At 38.9% G+C, this 20,832-nt stretch overlaps 1 protein-coding gene across 1 annotated transcript in view; it reads right to left on the bottom strand.

The window, feature by feature from the left end:
- The window catches only part of itpr2 (inositol 1,4,5-trisphosphate receptor, type 2), a 79,623-nt gene that overhangs the window by 21,400 nt on the left and 37,391 nt on the right, over nucleotides 1-20,832 (bottom strand). The window contains exons 38-50 of the mRNA XM_066685771.1: nucleotides 14,401-14,497; nucleotides 12,910-13,097; nucleotides 12,239-12,419; nucleotides 9,889-10,133; nucleotides 8,585-8,785; nucleotides 8,372-8,482; nucleotides 7,685-7,780; nucleotides 7,288-7,407; nucleotides 2,153-2,263; nucleotides 1,746-1,938; nucleotides 1,212-1,337; nucleotides 732-907; nucleotides 178-342 (exon numbers count right to left, since the gene is read on the bottom strand). Coding sequence (XP_066541868.1) covers nucleotides 178-342; nucleotides 732-907; nucleotides 1,212-1,337; nucleotides 1,746-1,938; nucleotides 2,153-2,263; nucleotides 7,288-7,407; nucleotides 7,685-7,780; nucleotides 8,372-8,482; nucleotides 8,585-8,785; nucleotides 9,889-10,133; nucleotides 12,239-12,419; nucleotides 12,910-13,097; nucleotides 14,401-14,497 — 2,010 coding nt within the window. The remainder of the gene's footprint in view (nucleotides 1-177; nucleotides 343-731; nucleotides 908-1,211; nucleotides 1,338-1,745; nucleotides 1,939-2,152; nucleotides 2,264-7,287; nucleotides 7,408-7,684; nucleotides 7,781-8,371; nucleotides 8,483-8,584; nucleotides 8,786-9,888; nucleotides 10,134-12,238; nucleotides 12,420-12,909; nucleotides 13,098-14,400; nucleotides 14,498-20,832) is intronic.

Raw genomic sequence — 20,832 nt, 5'->3', positions numbered from 1 at the left:
ATTTCACTGTGTGGTGTTTCTGCAAGAAGAGCTTGAATGAATACATATTTTGGACTCTGGATAAACATCCTATTCAGATGAAAGCAATGCCAAACTAAAAAAATATATAAATATATTACTGATTAAATATTGCTAAGTATAGCTGCAGATGTACATTAAAGATTGAGGTCTGTGTACCAGTATACTGTAGAAGAATTCATGCACGAACAAGCCGAGCATGCAGACGATCACGTAGGTGACGTGGAGAAGGAAAAAGACATCCATGATGACCGCCTTGTAGCCCCTGGTAAATGTGCCTTTGTTCCCCACAAAACTCACCAGGAACACAAACTTATTCAGGAGCTGAAATGAGAAATCGTGTTCAGAGGAGGGACACTCAGTCAAGATCAAGATGGGAAAAAAATCGGAGAAACAACATGGTGCTTAATCAGATATGAGACTCCTCTGTGCTCTGACAGCCTGATTGTACATTGTATCTATACGCAAAAGTTAAGACCCTTATGATGATTTTATTTTTAAAAATTGTATTCTAAATGAATATAAGCTAAAACAAAATTAAATAATGTATCCAGAAATTTAAATATAACTGGTATACATTTTTTTTATATAAATTTTAGTGCCCAATCACAGACAGGTAAAACTATATATGAGTGTGAACAACTGTCCAGCAACATGGCCACTGTGCGGACAGACTATCCTATTCCAAGTACTTGGGAGGAAAGCAATCTTACATTTGCTGCGCCAAGCAGCAGCAACGTTGGTCCTAAACCGATGGTGTATATGGATCGCAGGATGACTGTAACTAGGAAGGCCAGGATGCCCCCTCGTCTGGGCAGGATGAAGAGCATGGATGTGCTTACTGCCACTGCAATCCACAGTAGGACAGACAAGAAAGGTGGGAGGACACCTGGGAGACACAAAAATAGCCATCAGATTCCTGCAGCTTGGTGGAGAAATGCACAAAAGGCCACAAAATGTCTTATTTTAATGAACTCATCAATGTCTTTTCTGAAGAGTGAAGAAGCTTTTGGTGTTTGAATGAATAATTATCTAATTATATGCTGTAAACACTGGGGAAGTTTCATGCCCTGAAATGAACACTGAGCAAGATTATGCAGTTTTTGTCATCACCTACCTTCGGTGAAGTTAGGTTACAAGAGTCAAGTTGAGCTTGGGTGGTTAAAAGGTAATTAAGGAGAAACAAACCATACCTTCATCTTCATCATCACCGAAGGGGTAGAAGAGAGCTACAGCGAGGTTGATCAGCACAGCCAAGTTAAAGGAGATGCTACCCCAGAGAGAGATATGCTTTGATATCCAGAAGAGAGCTACATTATCTAGACACACATACAAACACATTACAAAATGAGTTAACTCTTTTTAACTACAGGGGTATTATAATGTTATTAAAAATATAATTGATCAATGAATATAATAAAGACATATTAATCAGTAACAAATATCTACAAATCATTTAAATTATGTTGTTAAAAAACTGAGGTATTCCAGCCTAGGGCAAACACTAGCTAATAATACAGTGGACAATGCATAACAATGCCTGCTACAATAAACAATGTTAGAGTACTTGGGCAAGACACCTACTACAGACTCCTAACAACATTTGCCTCATTTTTGTAAAGAAAAAAAACCGGAATTTGCTCTGGACAGCAGCACCTATCACATTTCATAAATTAACAAACATACACCTCTAGCGTGTAAAAAATAAAAACAAATAAATGACATACTCCTCATTTTCTTTTGCCACCACATCTCATTGTAGAGATCCTCAAACTGCTGGAAGAAGTGGTTGACCTTGCTGCCCTGGTCATCCCTTTCGGTAGTAGTGAAGACACGTACTTTGGACTCCTCGGTCAGGTACGCACAGATACTTGGCACTGGGAACACAATCTGCTCCATGCTGCGATCATGACGTACAATCTGGGAACAAACAACCAATTCCAACCAATCAGGAATTATGCAAAACACCTGAAATGACTGAGAATAGTACAGAGAGACTATTGACAATGTATAAAGAACTACTCCAACACTACTAGCTCAACATCTGGACTAAGCACAGCCATTTACAGCAGAATGAGTGACCATTTTTTAAACTGCCCACCTAAGAAAGCAAATTTATTGGAAATGTGTGTACCTCTATCTGAGCAGTGTGTGTGGCGTAGTATTTGAGCGGTTCATCTCCATCGGTGTCCGACTCTGTGGCAGGCTTCAGATTCTGCTGCAGTATCTTATTGTGCCGTGCCAGCTAGAAATCAACAACATTGATTTAACACACACTCCAGTCATAACACATTTCACCTCAGGCCAAACACACACATTCACTTTCCTAACACCCTATAAGGAATGTTAAACCAGTGGTTCACTAACCTGGCCCTGGAGTATCTTTATCCTTCACATTTTAGTGTTTTTATTGCACAGCATGCCTGCTATAACTCATGAAGTGCTTGCTAATAAGCCGATTATTTGGATAAAGGAAGGGTTACTTTACACTCTTAAAACTGATGCTACTGATAGGTCAGACAGTTTAAATAAGGTTTTTATACACTTACTTGGGAAGGAATTATTCACACCTTCAGGTACTGTATGGCACTGTGGCATTACTCTATATGAACAACTTAAAACTTATTAATACAAAGCTGAAAACATAGGATATAAAATGAAGATCATGAGATTGGAAGTTTGCATTCCAACCGATTTGTTACTGTGATCAGCAAGCATGAAGAAACTTCATGAAGTATAAGAAGTTCACAAAAATGTAGATTTTTCACCAATTAAAAGTTTTGTTTTTTTTCCAGGAACATATGTTCAAGTCTATAACCATTTGAAACATTATTTTTAAGGGTGCTAGAACTGAGACTCAATTAAAGTCTTGGTAGCACTGCATGCAACACCATAACTGATACACAAAAACTGGGACTTGAACTTGGACAAGAGTGCAAAATAGACTGAGAAAATATTGATTGTGTTGATGTTGTAGCAACAACATTGGTAATACCAGCACTCCTTGGCCTTGCATAACTGCAAGGGGAGAAGCTGGGGAAGAATAAACAAACACTAATCCAATTAATCCAATTAATCAAACAGAGAACTGAGCATTTCATCCTCTCCCAGAGCAGCACTGCTTGGCGGGCAGCCGTGACTGAGTGTGACTTCTAGGCTTGATCGCCACTCGCTTACACTGACAAAACAGTGAGCTCATCATTTCCAACAGGGCACGGAAACGGGCCAGGGAGAGATCAGTGATACCCAGAAAGAAGGATGAGCTTAGGCCTTAAGAAGACAGAAGAATGGGAAAAAAATACACAGGCTGTGGCAATACCTAATTTAAACACAGTTCCTTATCTAACTACAGACAGATCTAGCAGGACTGCTGTAGTGTAAACAGTGAGAGAGCAAGAGAGAGAGAGCGAAACAGACATGTCCTTGAGGCTGAAAAATGAGAAATCTTCACTCCAATCCAGCCACTCAGCTATTCATCCACTCATCCCACGCCACAATAACCACAATGAAACAAAGAGAGCAAAAAGAGGCATTTATATTCATAATCGTCACCACTGAATGTACTGAGTACATATGATGGATGTAAATGCGAGAAGAGTAAGCATCTGAAAAGGTGCAATTATAATTTCACTCTCTATCAAAGGTAGATGAGGACAAATGAAGCTGCTTTATCTATTCAGATCTTAGACATTATGAGAAGAGATGAGAAGACATTAGTCTGCATAAACCTGACCTAAAGAGAATGTAATAGTTACTGGTGAACAGTGACAAAAGCAGAGCTGAGGAATGGTCTATATACTTATGCAGACATATGTTTAATCTTAGGACGGTTCTGTCCTAAGCCATTACAGTAAATAAACAACACGCAACATATTAATATAGAATCTTATTCAGAATCAAGTCATAACTCTGGACATTTCTGAATTTCTTATCATTTTCAATTTTATTGGTTCATTCTATACAATTAATACCATTTAGCCTCTATTGCATGTATTTAATGTGCATAAGCTGAAAACAAGTTAAACTTGAGGCAATACGAGGTAATAATTATTTCTAGGCAAATATTTGTCCATTTCAAATGATTCGTAAAAAAAACAAAACTCTAACGCGGGTTTCTATTCAACTTTTGATACGGCACTGATTACATAGTATCTAAACCTGAGGGCAAATAAGCAACAGACACAACAAAACCATGAACAGAAATGTGACAAATTGAATGGAAAAGCAACATAAAGTGTGCTAGCTAGTGTGCTAGTGCTAGTGCACTGAGCCACCACAAGTCACGAGATGAGATATTGGTTCCACAAGTCTCTATAACTGTGCTGGTGGGATTGAACACAATTCTTCAAAAAGAAATACCCTCAGCTGGTGTTTACATAATGAAAGTTAAGGGTATTCTCCTAGATTTAGATTTGATTAATTATAACCCATAAGAACCCAAACTCAGTTCACCACAAAGCCAAATTATGAGAAAAATAAAACAGACCACAACATCAACACAGAACATATTTTTTTTAACATTCTTGCCATATTCTGTAATTATTTTGGGGTGAGGTTAAAAACCCAATCTAACAAACATCACAAGAACCATATTTATACTTGTATTTCTGTAGGATACTTTCCAGACCCTATGAAGTGTTTGTGACACATATGTCACCATGGGCTCTTATGGGTTAAGGTCATAACATGACTTAAATATTTTTCATATTCATTTATAAATTATTCTGTGGATGAGAACACTATTATCCTGGAAGAGACCACTCTTCCAGAAATGTTCCTTATATGACAAAGGTGGTGGTTCAGAATTCATTTTCATTGATTTTCAAAGCAACCCTAAGGTACTATACCTCTCTATGTGGATGAGGCTGGACTGTTCATTTTGATACAATCTGACAAGTTCTGCAGACATTTCCTGTCACTAAATATACTGTTACTGCTCTGTTATGTGTTGTCTCACATATCACACAAACATACAAGCTTCACAGCCACTGAATGTGTGCTTTCAAGCACAGTTCCAACTTCAGTTTCCAATTTTCTAATGTGTTTTCCACAGATCTACATTCAGTTGCCACTTTAGTCAGTTTCTACTCTAACTCTTGCCAAGTGAGCAGTCTTGTGACTGACCCTGTGCAAGCCCCAATAATAAACCTGTTTTCAGTGTCACTTATCTCTCCTTCTTGCCTTCTACATCCAAAATCAAGGGTTTTCTTAGCATTTTTATACATGCCACAGAGCAAGGTAAGATGTAAATGACTTAAGCCTTGGTATGTTGACTCGTTATACATAATATATGCTATGGTATATCACATGGTACATGTGGACATGTCAACAACCACTTATTGTTAAATGATATGATATTGTGATCGCATATGATATTGTGATATTAATGACAACAACTCCATAATGTTTACACTTTAAGTTCTAGAGTGTCACAAAATCAGGTCATTCCCTCTCTCTCTTACTCTAGGTATAGTGCTGACAAGGTGGAGACACCCAGGTCCCTAGGGCCATGTTTTGTTTACTTTCATGTGGAGGAGGATGTAGAAGGTGTATCCACAGCATCAACACCATTCCCACAGACAGAGAGAGAACAATACAGAGTGAGGAGAGAGAGAGAGAAAGAGAGATATGGTCTGATTCTCTGATCCTGTAATAGTTAAAGAGTAAAGTTTAGATCTTGCTGTCACTAATATCACTTCATCGTATAATTATTGTTATTATTAACTGATTATTGTGCAGGTGTAATGAAATAACAGTGTGCTGATATCAGATCAGCTACAGAATTTATGCATCTACTGTACACTGGATGTTGTTTACAGGTTTTATAAAGTTGGTCTAAATTGGCACTGGCTGCTTGTTTCCCCGCAGGTGGGGAAGGATGTAGAAAAATGAGCATGAAAAGCACTGTCTGCCTGATCTAGTTTAAACTGCACAAGACAGAGCATATGGCTACAGGCAGTGCCTGCATGACGGATAAATTTAACTCGAGCAAAACAAAGAGTCAACTATGCTCGCCTCCTCTTCTGTCATGTGAGGGTGTATGTATACATCTGAGCATGTGTGTGTTTATAAAAAAGGAAACAGAAAGAGAAGGGTTGAGACAGTGCTGGGTCATAACGAAAGCTGCCAGGAAGAGGGACAGAAATATTCTGTCTGATGGCGGGTTCAATAGTAACAAAAAACAGAAGCGAAACCTAGGACAGACAGACAGACAAACAGAAGGCACCAGCTGAAACAGTTCAGCTTCAGGGCATCTGAAAGAGCACTTCCACAAATGAGTAATCTGAAGCTGAAAAATAACAGAAGTTTTGCAAGTGATAAACTTGTGCAAAAAAAAAATTGACTGAATGGATAACAGCTATAAACCTGTTAAACCTGTTGAAGAAGCTGTGTGCTGTACCACATTTAATTTTGAGGATACTGTATTATGGGAATACGTCTAGATCCCAGAACAAATACAATTAATAGCAAAGAGATTTAGACCAACTTTATAAAGCCTGTAAATAACATTCAGTTAAATGCTGTAGCAAACTGTATGTATGATATCAGCATAGTATTTATTTTATTAATCTGACCATTTCAGTGGATTGAATTGTCCTACTGTTCCTCATTAAATCATTTATGCAAAGATTTGATTCAACCCACCCCACTGTACACACAGTTCTTATTCTTATTTTCATTCATTCATTATCTGTAACCGCTTATCCAATTCAGGGTCGCGGTGGTCCAGAGCCTACCTGGAATCATTGGGCGCAAGGTGGGAATACACCCTGGAGGGGGCGCCAGTCCTTCACAGGGCAACACACACACACACACACACACACACACATTCACTCACTCACTCACACCTACGGACACTTTTGAGTCACCAATCCACCTACCAACGTGTGTTTTTGGACTGTGGGAGGAAACCGGAGCACCCAGAGAACAGACCAAACTCCTCACAGACAGTCACCCGGAGCGGGAATCGAACCCACAACCTCCAGGCCCCTGGAGCTGTGTGACTGCGACACTACCTGCTGCGCCTGTGTCGCCCTTATTCTTATTTTATATTATTTTATTTTTAAATATGATACTACAATTTGCTGCTTCATTATGCCAGTTCCAAACCTCATGAAAATATATTAGTTACTATTTAAAAAAAAAAAAAACCTACATTTTAAAGTACTATGATATCATATTTCGGTTAATGATAGAGTTACAAATAATTCACAGGTGTAAGTGTATTACAAATAATAACCTAAATTAAGAGGTTAGGGCCCATCTTACCTGATGTGCTAAGATGTAGATGTTGTGGCCCACATCTTTAGGAGAGACCTGATCTCCTGCACCTTCCAAATCATCCACAATCGATGACCCTTGATTATAGGCAACCTTAATTACCTCCACCTTTACATAAACACAAACACAGCATTCATAAACACAGTTTATGCTTTGGGTAACATCTGGTTCAAAATATTTCAAGGGCACCATTTTAAAGTTGCTGGGCATATAACATCTTCCAAGTCAGCAAACAAAATATAACTCTTATCCTTTAATTACAAGGTGGAAAAATAGAGTTAGCTAGGGACATGCAACTTTTTTGTTGCTCTTGTTTGGTTGCACCGGTACTCTCCAGTTCAATGGCCCTTGGGGCATCATACCCACTGTCCCTATCCTCACTCACCAACTCAGTGACTCTCATCTTGTCCAGGATCTGCTCTGCATTCTCACTGTCACGACAGCTCTCCATAATGGCCAGCAGCAGTTTGGAGGCATTATTCTAGTGGGACAAGCATGTGGAGAAGCACAGAAGTAAAACTTTTAGAGGTTATCAAACTTAAACTTAGATTTACTTGTTGTATAGAACTGAAGGTCCGAATAATGTACAATCCATGGGCATACATTGGTAAACGCCTGCTCATCTAACATGTCTTAATGCAGAACCAGTAAGAAGGGTCTTCTAGAAAGGCTTTATACTTGATGCTGAAACAATGATATGGTCTTTGGTAATAAAGCCATGCACTGAGATTGGATCATTAGTTCTAGAATGCAAATGGTCATCAACTCCTCCCAAAGGTATATAATGAGGTAACGCAGGTCCTTAGCTCAGTGCTTGACATTTGACATGGTGAACATCCAATTCGACTATCTAATCCTTTTCTATAAAGATTTTACAAACTGTGTGTGAAACTGAAACGTATATCAGCAAAGCAGCTGAATTAGCTCATCAAAAGAATTGTTCACAAACTTTGGGTAACATAGGATAAATACATCTAAACAAACAAACTTTATGGTCACATTAGTACCACACAAATACATCTGTAAAAAGTATTTTAAATGATTTTTTGTGTGTATATAAACACTCCAGTACCTTCAGTTCTAATACAAGGTCCATTCTGTCCTTTTCCAGGGGCTCTATGGGGTTGACTATGAGGGCAATGATGATATCAATGCCATTGGATTCATGCTTGGCTATACATGACTGTGGAAACAATTGATTTTCATCAGGAAACATGATATTTTCAGGTAAAACCAATCCAAACCTCATCACGATTAGATAAGACCCACTACAGTCTGGGTTTACCTGGTTCTCATGGCAGGGACCCTGGCAGTACTCAGTGATGGTCTCTAGTGTCTGTCGGACCAAGCCCACGTTCCTCTCATTAATGTAGAGGCCCAGAAGCCCAAGGCCTCCTGTGGTGCTCCCACAGATACAGTCCAGGAACTGCAGCGTCTCACACACCAGGTTATAGTTTGTTTTGTTGTTCTGGTCCCGGAGGAAATTCTGTGTTGGGAAGAGGTCAGAACAGCTCACCATTGTTATTTTGCACCCAAGCTTTAATATCAAAGAGATCCTCTACTCAGACTAAAACACTGTGGCTATCACAATGCAACGTTCTTAACTGGTCAGTTTCCCGTGCAGATCTTGTTGGATGTCTGTTTAACTTTGTTGTACTCCAATATATACATGCCTTAAAAACTTTGCTTAAAACTTTCACACACTTGTGGAATACTTTGGACAACATGGACCACATTGGCGTCCCTGTCAAGAGAAAAATATGCATCTTCATGATTTTGTGAAAATTTCATAAAGAATGGACCATTAGAAAAGCTCCAAAATTATTTGGAATTAAATCTTTTCACATTTCTGTCCATTGAAGTATATGAAGGGTTCTTCCTTCTCCTATAAAGTTACTATTTTGGAGATGCAGATTTTTCTTTGGACATGTAATCAATATTACATTTATATTCTTAAGTGGAATTATACTTTTTATTGTGATTTAAATTAGGTGAAAATTCCTTTCGTATGGCCTTCTTTAAAAATGAATATATAATCTTGAATAAATGTAATTAATTATGTTACTATCTTTAAAATTACATAAAGTAGACTGACCATAAACACTTTCAGGGAAAAAAAAAGATGACAAATGTTACAGGAATAATATCCATTTCCTCAATGGAGTAGCACCTATAATGGTGACCTTTAATTCAGGAACATACAAATATACCATTTTTAAGGTGAACTGACTGATATGCTCTGTTTTGACAGGCTTTGTATTTTGTCTTTCTATTTAACAAAAGAAAGAAAAAACATGTTACGAATAAGTACAAATATCCCCTGAAAAACTGAAAGTACTGTAGCTTCTACCATAGCCAAGTGGACTTTAAGGATCACTACTATAACTTTGAGAAAACATTTAGAGTTTTTTCCATTTGGTGACTGCAAAAGTACCTACAGATCTACCTGTATGTTAGTTTTTTCCTGACAGCATAGAAAACCTGTGATGACTGTGATGAAAAAATTTAAAGATGGCTTTTGCTGTAAGTACCATAACTTCTACTGATACTTTAAGGACCTTGATTATTAGCCTCTCATTCTTACAGTACCTGTAAGTGTCTGTTGTGGTTTTCACACAACAGCTGTAGAAAACGCAGGATTGGATTCATAATAGTGATGGCCTGGGTCATCTGCACTTCCTCCATCTCCTCCTCTGTCTCCTCCTCCCCTGAGGCCCCCAGCTCCAGTTCAGGGTCTCCCTCCTTTCTGTACAAACTGTAAGCCTTGGAGGTGGCACAAGAGGCGTCTTTAAGCTGGCCTCGCATTTCCTCTTTCAGGTATAAAGTATCCCGGCCTACAGGAGAGCAAAGGACTAAATGTTTTAGCTATGTTGCTTTGTGCAGAAATGCAATTGGTAAAATTGATATTGCCATGGACATGCCATGAACAGACTGCATTCCCCACCGACAAAACAGAACTTTTTTTTAAGGTTGGATGCTATTCATTTACTGATTACAATGTAATGTATAAAATTGTAAAAGGTAGCCTAATAAATAGCTAATATAGCTTTCATTTGTGACAATGCTACATTTATATTTAAAAATATATCTTGTTTAAATATGGTAATTTTAGGGGTGAGCTTTCATTCCAGGACAATTTAATATTTTGAGCCTGTCATAAGCTTTAAACAGCCTTCCTATAAACATTCCAACTGAGACATTTTTGCACTATGAGGTGTCTTTCTCCTTAAGTAACATAAAAATACTCAAAGACGTGTAATTGCTCTCATTGTAATACATGCAAACATACATCATTAAGGGTGTAACACTACATTTTTTTACTAAACCTTCCTGGTATGGGTGTCACTGTTCTATGCACTGAGTCACATGGAGAATACACTGTACTCTTGGTGTGAATATAAGGGCAAATACAATAATTCCACAAGTGCACATGCCATGCAGAACACCTTAGGTTGTAAGCCATTGGATATGCACAGTGTTATGGAAACTGTAGTGATTTAGGAGTATTTTTACGGTTACTGTAATCTTGTTTGTCTCCCAACCCTCCTCCTCCTCTAATCTGTCTTTTCCTCACTTCATGTAGAGTATAGATAGTGACTTATAGACTCATTTTTAATCTTTCTTTGCTCTTTTTTATACACTGTTCTCACCTTTCGATTTGAAAGGATTGAATATCACAGATTGTCTCGCTTTTAACATCAACCATGATATCATGCTGGATTGGACAAGATGTGTGTGTGAATGTTTACAATATACGACTTAAATTAACCACTACAAGCTGTAATAACTACATTAGTGGGACTTACCAGCACTAGATGGAACAAACTGTAATATGTACAGCCATCTTTTTAAATTAAATGAAATGAAACCTGTATAGCATTTTCGCACAGAACCATGATGTCACACTCCTAATATATATATGCTCACATTGTTGGTGAACTACACAATTGCCATTCAAGCAGCTCGACTCACCAAGACAATACTTCTGCTTACGTACAAACAACCCTGTGACACAAGAGGAACTGGAATCCTGTTATTCATTTATGAGAAGTGATAAAGAGCACCTATTTAACAAAACCCACTTTTTTTCTTTTCATGCATCAGGCCCTCACATGACATCTCTGATGAAGGGCCATTTCTCCTTCACCCCACTTTCCCTGCTGACCATCAACCATCAAGCTTTAAAATGTTCAGCTGCAGTGCCTCAGGGCCACAATGCTCATGCATGACAAGCTCTATATCCTGGTACACTTATAAACAATTCACATGCTTACTGGTGGCTTTGAGGTGAAGCCATGTGTTGAGATTTGGATTTCAGATTTTAAACAAAAAATATATTGTACTTTATTCTAATGAATAACTAAATAAATGAATTAATTAATGAATAAATGCAATAAAAATCACCAGCAAAGAAAAAGTAAAAAAAAAAAAAATCTTGAAAAACAATGATTCAACAAAATCCACAAATACTTAAAAGAGAACATAAATTAATGAACACAGATAAACATATTGTTTCCACTATTTCAAACAAATTAAAAGCCCACTATCTAAAAGCATCTTTCTTGTAGTCGCACCTCCACTTTGCTAATGTATTACTGACGAAGTCAAGCACTTTGCTGATCACCTTATGCTTCATGAGCTGATGACTGACATCCTGATTAGTCACTTTGTTAGTCTCAGCATACGACGCAAAAAAAGCTGCTTAAACACATCACTGAGCAGCCACGCACAGTACCCAGTGCAATTCATGAGTAGGCCAATCTCCTTTCGGTAAATCCCTTCATCCAGAATCGAGTAATACTCTCATTGACTGGACATGCCAAAGAACTGATTAGCCCTTATGGAAAAAAATGCAAATATTGTCATACACACACTGTAGTACATAATAACACAATGGTGTGGCGGGAAGTAGCTACTGGACGGCTCAGATATTGTTCACCTTTCTTGTGTCTGACGTTGGACACTTCACCTTCTTCCTCTCGTTTTCGGCAGCTGATCTCGAACATGTTGACGGAGACAGTGGAGCGGATTTCCTTCTGAGCCAGCTGCATGTGGTCGTAGAACACCTTGAAGAACATCTCCGATTTCTTCTGCTTGTGGAGCTCATGGTAGAAGGAGTTCTGCAGGAAAGAGAGAGAAAGAGTGGGTGGAATGAATGCATAACAATAAATAAAGTTGCCCCATCTGTCCAAAAGTTTGTAGACAGCTCTACTAATAAGTGATTGCCATACTGTGCTGATACTGGAATTCAACTGTAAACCCAGGACTTGAATACATTTCATAGAAAGGCAAACAGTGGGATACTCTTGAGCCTACATAATCCTATGGGCTGTGAAGAAGTGGAACAACAGCTTCATCACATATTTGGAGTCACTTGGATTGGTGCTCCAAAATTAATATCCAATATCAGAAATTTGCATCATGTTTATGTGGCTGAATGGCATTAAAAATTTAAAGAAACATCACACTATTATGTATACATTCTTCCCAAAAAAGAGCAAAGGGGAAACACTATTAGCACCGTTACATTTAAAAGAAACTTTTGACCTTACCACATAATCCTTGTGAAAACTAAAACTTTTGTATTGAGAGAATTGTGTTGGCAGAGACCTGTATCTGTGTGTTTCCTCCCCGCAGTAGTGCAATACCCAACAGGATGCTCTCCTCAAACACACGGTCATTCTTGGTGTTGACGATGAGATCAATGACCAACTCGGTTGCTCCCACACTGTCCAACATACACTGTATATCAATCATTGTTGTGCTAGGCTTGTCTGAATCCTGCCCTAGGGAGCCAGCTGCACATAAACACACACACAGTATTACAATTCTGACAAACAAGCATTGTTCCAATGTCAATATTATTAACAATATTAATTCAAATATTAATGTAATTAAATTAACCGCAAACTGACCATGTACATGAAAAAGTGGATAAGATGCTTTGTTTCTCTACCATATTGTGGCAAAGGATGTTGTGAGTAGAAGGGCTATAAATGGGGCTTTAAAATCATTAAGCCCTGTAAAATGTAGATACAGTTTTAAATGTATATTAACTATAACTCCCAAAAAATAGGTGGAGATATAGATGGCAGTTATTTAATATTCTGATCAATTTACTAATACATGAGCAGTTTCTTTAGGAATCTTTTAAAAACAGATCCCATGTAGTATCACCCCTAACAGTAATGACCCTTTAGAAAAATGCTGGTGGTAAAGAAATGTAATTATTAAACTCATTATCTTTTCATCACTGTACTTTTACTCCCTGTTTTGTCTTAATTTGTTGTGGGTTTCATTTCACTTTCAACCAACCCCTCTGTGTGTCTTGTTTGTACTGATAGCAGAATCTGGGGTGAGTCTCCTGTTAGCCTAATTGCCTATTGTGTTTTCTTAAAGTATAATAATAAATGCAATCATGCTTATGTGCACACACCAAACATTACACTTACGTAATCTAATTTGTTTAATTCATTGGGATTTCCAGTGTGATGAGCTTATTCCTGGAGCTCTCAAATGCAGTAGACTGTGCGAACGCTCAGATACCACCCCTGCATATGAGTCACATATTTTCCAAGTGCATGAAATAAGGCAGTGCTGCCTTCTTTTCTGATCTGTTCTTTTAGTGCCTAGACTGGAGTTTCTTCCAGACTCTGTATCCTTGCTCTCTAAGCACAGGGAATATTACAGCATATTACATAACTCTGCATTGCACAGGGCCAACATACCCAGACAAACTGCTGAAAACTGCTGCATTTAGAATTGATTATGTATGTTTGAAAGGCTGTGTGCAATGCTAAAATTGCAAAAAATCCATAGTCATCCTTGCTATTACTTATATGAGTACATCCATTCCACGAAAAATGCCACAGGACATCCGCAGCAAAACCTCTGACCTTTGACTAGAGAATATAATGTATATTCAATATATACAAGATATTCAAGAATAGTACAAGCCAAAAGCATCAGCTGAACATAAGGGGATTGGGTTTGTACTGACTAACATGAAGTCTGAACCAAACGCAAGTGATGTACAGGCAGTGCTGGTGTCAAAAAGACGTGTGTGTTTATGCGTGTGTGTGTTACAGGGGGGTCCTATACCTCCTGGGGATGAGCCACCTCCACTGCCATATTCCAGAGCCTTGGAGGGCTGTCTACCTAAATAGTGCGTCAACAGAGTCTTCCTCAGTGCATTGCCCTACAGGGGAAAACAGGCATTATATCAAGACTGGCATACAGCATATCAGTATCATCAAGCTCTGAGCAAAGTTTCAACAGAATGTGTTTAAAAAACAGAAATAGACATAAACACTTATGTTCACATTTGCAAACACAGCTTCTGCAATTTCCACAGATCTTTGATGGAGCTGTAGAGCAGTGAAACTGCATTCTCTGGTAATGGAGCATCCCAACACCTTTTGCTGGATTAGATTGACTACTGAATTCCATAACTAATTATTCACCATGAGTACCTGACCTCAGTAATGTTCACAGAAGTGCCCAACGCAAGCAGAAAACTTCATTAATCTTCTTTACAATATCAGTTATATTTTTATACATACACATTTACATAGAGTTTGTTATCTATGAACCATTAAATAAATAGAGGAACTAACCCACAAATGAATGCTTTGCCCTGGCTGCTGATTCTATTCTCAGAGATCCAAAAGCTGTATTGTACATAATGCATCTTGAACATAAGCACAGATTCAGAAGACAGATGCACAGCAGTGAAGATGAGCTCTAATCTGTTGAGATGCATGGCATTCTCAAATGTCTTTTCGATGCCATAATGTGATGCTCTCCGCATAACACATGGCAGGGGTGTGAAGAAGTATAACAAGTCAGCAGAAGCTTGTCTGTTCCGGCAGCATACCCACCGTCTGAGCATATTCTCAATGCAACCCAAGCTTAAAGTGGACTGCAAGGCACTTAGACCAACCAGCAAATTCTGCACTGATTGATTATACTGCTGAAAACTGATTTGATTTGCTGTAAACAAACACCTAGATGCACATAGTAAATAAATCTGCTGAAGCAGTTAACTGCAAAAAAAAAGTCAAACTGTGCATTCTAATTTGTGATGTATTTTCTCAGATTCCCAAAAACCGTCTATTTGAATGTGTGTGTGTGTCCATATGTCATGCACTCAGTGTCATTTTTATATTTGTAGTTAACTACAGACTAAAGTCCATCTTTGCATACATCTTACCCACCTTTAACCCTGTTCAAGACACTACCACAATGCAGCTATTACAGGTAGTCACATTGAAATTGTGGTGGTGTGTTAGTCTGTGTCACTACTGGACTTAGAATAGCCCACAAGCCAAAAATACCCAGCCAAAAAGTTCTTATGACAAGGTCTTATGACCGTTTTTGAAGGACAAGTACATGACTAATTGAAGATCTACAATGTGCAGTGGAGCTAATAAATTGGACAATGATTGTAGTAACTGTGTAGAGGTGTATATACACACACACACACACACACACAGTCTTTAAACATCCTTATTTGCCCATTCATATCATTAGAAATGGAAAATATCGTATCAAAATCCTGAAAGAAACAGACCAATAGAAATGCTCCAAATCTAGTTTGAATAAAATGGTTTCACTCTAACCCCCACTAAAGCTTTGTGTTTCTTCCTTTTCCTCTAATGATACAGTTTTGTATATGATGTTTTGTTTCAGCAGCAAAGATATATGAAGAAGAAAAAAAACGAGAAAAAAAAAACACATAACCTTACATAAATATAATCACCTTACATAACTCGTTTAAACTGTCATAATCGCTCCAATTACACTCCAAGTACAACAAAAGCTTCAGGGAGACAGAGAGATGAGAGAGAAAGAGCGCAAGAGAATGAAGGTGGACCAGACAACTGCAGGCTACCCACTTCCCTGAGGTAGAGGTGACAAAACAGGAGGAAAAAAAAAAGATAGAGAGAGAGAGAGAAAGAGAGAGAGAGAAAGAGAGAGAGAGTTATTCAGGTGGGGGGAAGTAGATTGGCAAAGAGAGTGGGAGTGTGGAAGAGAAAGAGAGAGAGTTACATAACACCTAGTGGTGACTTGCTGAGAGAGCACGAGGAAGGCGAGCAGAGGGATAGAGAGCAGGAGAAAGAGCAGGGTGGAATAAATTCAACCCCACTAGTCCTCCTTCAGATTTTCTCATCCCTCTCTGCTGTGGTCTCCTCCGGTGGTCCACAGCTGCAGTCTTTCATTCGCAGTCTTAAGATATTCTGAGATAAATATCACAAAGATGAAAAATTAAAATATCATTTTAAGAATTTTTCTCTCTTCTAGTGATATGTTTAGCTACAGGTGTTTTTAGAATTAGTTTTTAGTTTTCCCTCTGTGTGATTACTGAGAAGCACTTTTAATTTTAATGTACACACCAATAGAAATATAGCATATAATTCTACTGCTAAAAAGGGATGTTTCTCTCTGGCCGGCCTTGCATAGTTGCCACTGAAGATATTGAGTGTGTGTGAGTGTGTGTGTGTACGGTGCAGTTCATGCGTGGCCATGTTGTGTAAGAGTCAGGGGGATGGAGTAACGCCCCCTCTGGAGCCCCTCATGGACATGGTCAGCATGTTACTATGGAGACTGGCAGGGAGGACGTGGCCCGGACAGCTAATGGACCCTCCTCCTCTCGGCCTCCATATAAAAAGAGTCCGAGCTGTATGGCAAACACCTGCAAAGTGGAAGGGCAGAGAGCCAATTTTCCTCCCTCTCTCTCCCCACTATTGCTTTCTCTCTCTCTCTCCCTTCATAGAGCACGTGCTGCTTATGTTCCCTCTCTCTTTCAGTAAACACTCCATCTCATCAGCAGTCAGCACAGACACGCGTCTGCTTCCACTGTCTGGAAGAGTCCACACACACACAGAGATAGAGAGAGAGAGAGAGAGAGAGAGAGAGAGTGAGAGTGAGAGTGAGAGGTGAAAACAGCTTTCTTCCTTCAGTCACTCAAGGGTAGTTTTTTGTAGATTTTATTTAAGGATCCTATTAGTTGTATTCGGGTTGAATTGGTCTGTAGCTACTATTTTTTTTTAAACTCACAAAAGTAGAACTTACAGGGAAAGTTTTGTAGAGGCCCCCACCCCCCTCCCCTGCCTCCTAGATGACACTCTCCTGCAGAAGATTTAAGCAGAGAGGGGGTAGAAAAGGGACAAAGGTAGCAGTGCCAGCTTGAATCATCTGTCTGTTCCCGCATGAAGTTAAAAAACTACTCAGGTGAAGTGAGGACAGAACGAAAGAGCAGACCGAATGGTACAGAGGGAGTGGGGGGGGGGGAGACAGAGAGAAAGAGAGAGAAGGTAGAGAGGTTTAAAATGTGCGTGGGCACGCCACACTGCGGCTGGCCTGGCCGTGCCTGGGATGCTCCAGTGAGCCCAGCCAACACACACACATACACACACACACACACACACACACTCTATCTGCAGACACCTTAGTGTTGAGAATGAAGAGATAAACCAATAGTGAGAGGACTAGAGAGTGAGCGAGGATGAGAGGAAGAAAGATGGGGGTTGGAGTTAGGCAGAGAGAGGGTGAGAGAGATAATCTGTCTCTTTATTGATGAGGTCAGCCCACTCTAGGGTCTGCCCTGATCTACAATGCGCACAGTATCACCTTGGGGGTAAAGGAATAGTATATATAAACCTGCAAATGTTAGTGATTTTAGCATAAAACACAAAGGAGAGGGAGAGAGAGAGAGAGAGAGAAAGAAAGAGATAGAGAGAGCGCTCTTGTTTCATCTTCTACCTTACTTAATTCCTCCAGATTTGAGCCTCAAGCTGTGCTCTAGTGTTAGTTTTGTCCTTTAAACTTGTGTCCGATGCTCAAGCTCTCCCTAAAAAATTGTACTCAGCAAATTAATAGACTCTATATGAAGCATCATAAAAAAAATTCAGTAGCCAGTTTTTTATGCATAAACAAACCAAAAAATACAAGAAAGAACAAGCATTTTATCTTCATTGTTTATTACTTTTTTTTAAATCAATAGACACTGATTAATAAATATAATAAACATGTAAGCTTTTCAATTTCAATAGCGTTCTACACAGTGTGTGCGTGAACCTTAATCTTGTTGATCATAAATTTTACATGTAAATATTCATTTTATATATAAGTTGTGTGCATTTCCCCCAGTATTTCATATTAATATTTATCATTGGAGCATATCTCATCTACACCACATGAATAAGGAAGGAAAAGGCTGTGTTCTTCGTCCTATGAAACCTGTCAGTGCTCTTTCAGATTCATACAGCAGCTCAATTGCTGAACGTGCACTTGACTGCAGCTCATGTAAACACAGACCTACAATCAGCTCATCACTTTATGGGCTTATAAGATATACACTCAGTTCCAGATATTTTACTGGGTTTTACTGGATGCAGTTCCCAGGGCTTACAACACAAACTCTGATATGGCAACTGCGTTAACCACAGAAAGAAAAAATGCTAAATTAAAACTGTTTAACAAACACTACCCACAGGGCTTCATTTACTGCATCAGACTGAGGAACATCCAGACTCAAATTTAAAAGCAGCCTCTTGATCTCACATATGCCTTATCAGAATATTGGACAGTGGCTACAGGCCAGCTATGGCTCTGCTTTGGTGAAATTGATTTTTATTGAAGAAAGGAATAGAAAAATCAATACACCTAAAATCTCACTGGCCTGTGTAGGCATGAACCACAAGACAACATCAAGTTGGTGTAGACGCTTATATAACACATATACACAAGGAAAGAGAGAGAGAGAGAACTGAAAGGAGTAGAGAAAAGTGAAAGAGGGACACAAACAATCTTTCTATGTTACTGGTTTCTCTCCCTCCCTCAGTGAAGATGTGAAGAGACAATCTTAATATCCTCAGAGTCCACCCCATCCAGAGGCCTGACCACTCCTTCATTGGCGGACCGCTGGGATTCAGGATGCTGCCCTCATAAAGAGCGCCGGCAGCAAAACAAATTAGCCTTGCATGTGAGAGCAATCTGTGGGCCTGTTGATTTTCAAGCTGGTCTAAGACAAACAACAGTGTAAGCAGCCGTTTTTCAACGCGCCTGACCCTGGGCTCATTTAGCAAGAGAGGCTAATGCAGTTAGGGGCTCAGGGTTGGATAAACAATACACTACATAAACCATAAGATCTTATGGAATCTGGAGTTCATATCCTTCATCAACACCAGTACACTACCACACCCCACACATAAGGAGCTATAAGCAAGATATTGGGCAAACAATGCTTTAATATTCATGCAGCATAAGGATAATTAATGAATACTTCATGTGTGAAAACACCTAGATTCTCAAAAGGTTTTAAATAATATTTGTAAACGTATAAATCAGAAATGTCTGGTACAGATTAATAATGGACCAAAACTAAACCTCTTGCCTAAACCCGAATTTCAGGATACAGAATAACAAGGGGGAAAAAAGTTAAAACATAAAAATTATTAAAAAAAAAAACAATTAACAAAAAAAATGAACATTTTCACTCTAATCATCAGACTCCTGCCTCAAACTTATTGTCCACTGTGGCAAAGACATATATCTCTGTAGATCTTTTATAGGAACATAAGTTTAGAAAACACACTTAAACAAAAATACTGAGATTTCTGTCCCTGGAAGTGTGTGGTGTGATGACTGATATTATCGGTGGCACGGGTTTATGGATATGTAGTTTGTGTTATAATGACCAAAAGAGCCGTCATTACTTAGCATTGGATTTATGTGCCCTATATTACAGGTTACTCCTGCAGAAGAACCATGTGTAATGTGGGGGGACTAAAGTGTTGCAGGTTTGATCCCTCCAACTGGCAGGAATACTGGAGACAGGAGGAGAGAAGGAACGGTGCTGTCTCAAACCTTAACATTCACAGCCTGAACAAGGCACCCCAAATGCTCTCCATGCACTGGGATGGCTGCCCACTGCTTGCTGCCCCTAGTGTACTTGTGTTAGCACGTGTATGTGTGAGTTTGTGTATTGACCGAGTGTGTTTCTCTGTAGGAGACCTAGATGTACCTGCTAGGCTTGCTCATCTCCATGGTGGCCATACAAATTAATCTGGATACCTAGCAGATTCAGAATGAATATTTATGAGCTTTGGACACACACACACACACACACACACACACACACACACCAAAGTGTTAAAGCTCTTAACTGGTGTTATTATTAAAACAAATTGATTTTCACCCTGTTCCTCAATCGTCAGAGCAGAAATAATGTGGCTGGTGGATCATTCTCAATGTTGCTGTGACACTGATGTGGTGGTGGTGTGGTATTGTGTTGGGCAGGTATGTGTGGATCAGACACAGCAGTGATTCTGGAGTTTTTAAACATTGCTCACTCACTGTCCACTCTGTTAGACACACCTACCTTGTTAGATGTAGGTGTAAATTCAAGGACAGCTGTTGCTGTTAAACATTACACTATATATATTTTTTTATTTAACGCAACACACTAAAATTCCTGAAAAAAAGAATATAACTGAATTTATAAAGGTGTTGGGTTGCATGATACCCTAC

Source organism: Hoplias malabaricus, chromosome 11 (assembly GCF_029633855.1).
Source record: "Hoplias malabaricus isolate fHopMal1 chromosome 11, fHopMal1.hap1, whole genome shotgun sequence".
Taxonomy (NCBI): Eukaryota; Metazoa; Chordata; class Actinopteri; order Characiformes; family Erythrinidae; genus Hoplias; species Hoplias malabaricus.
This window is presented reverse-complemented; position numbering and strand designations above follow the sequence as displayed.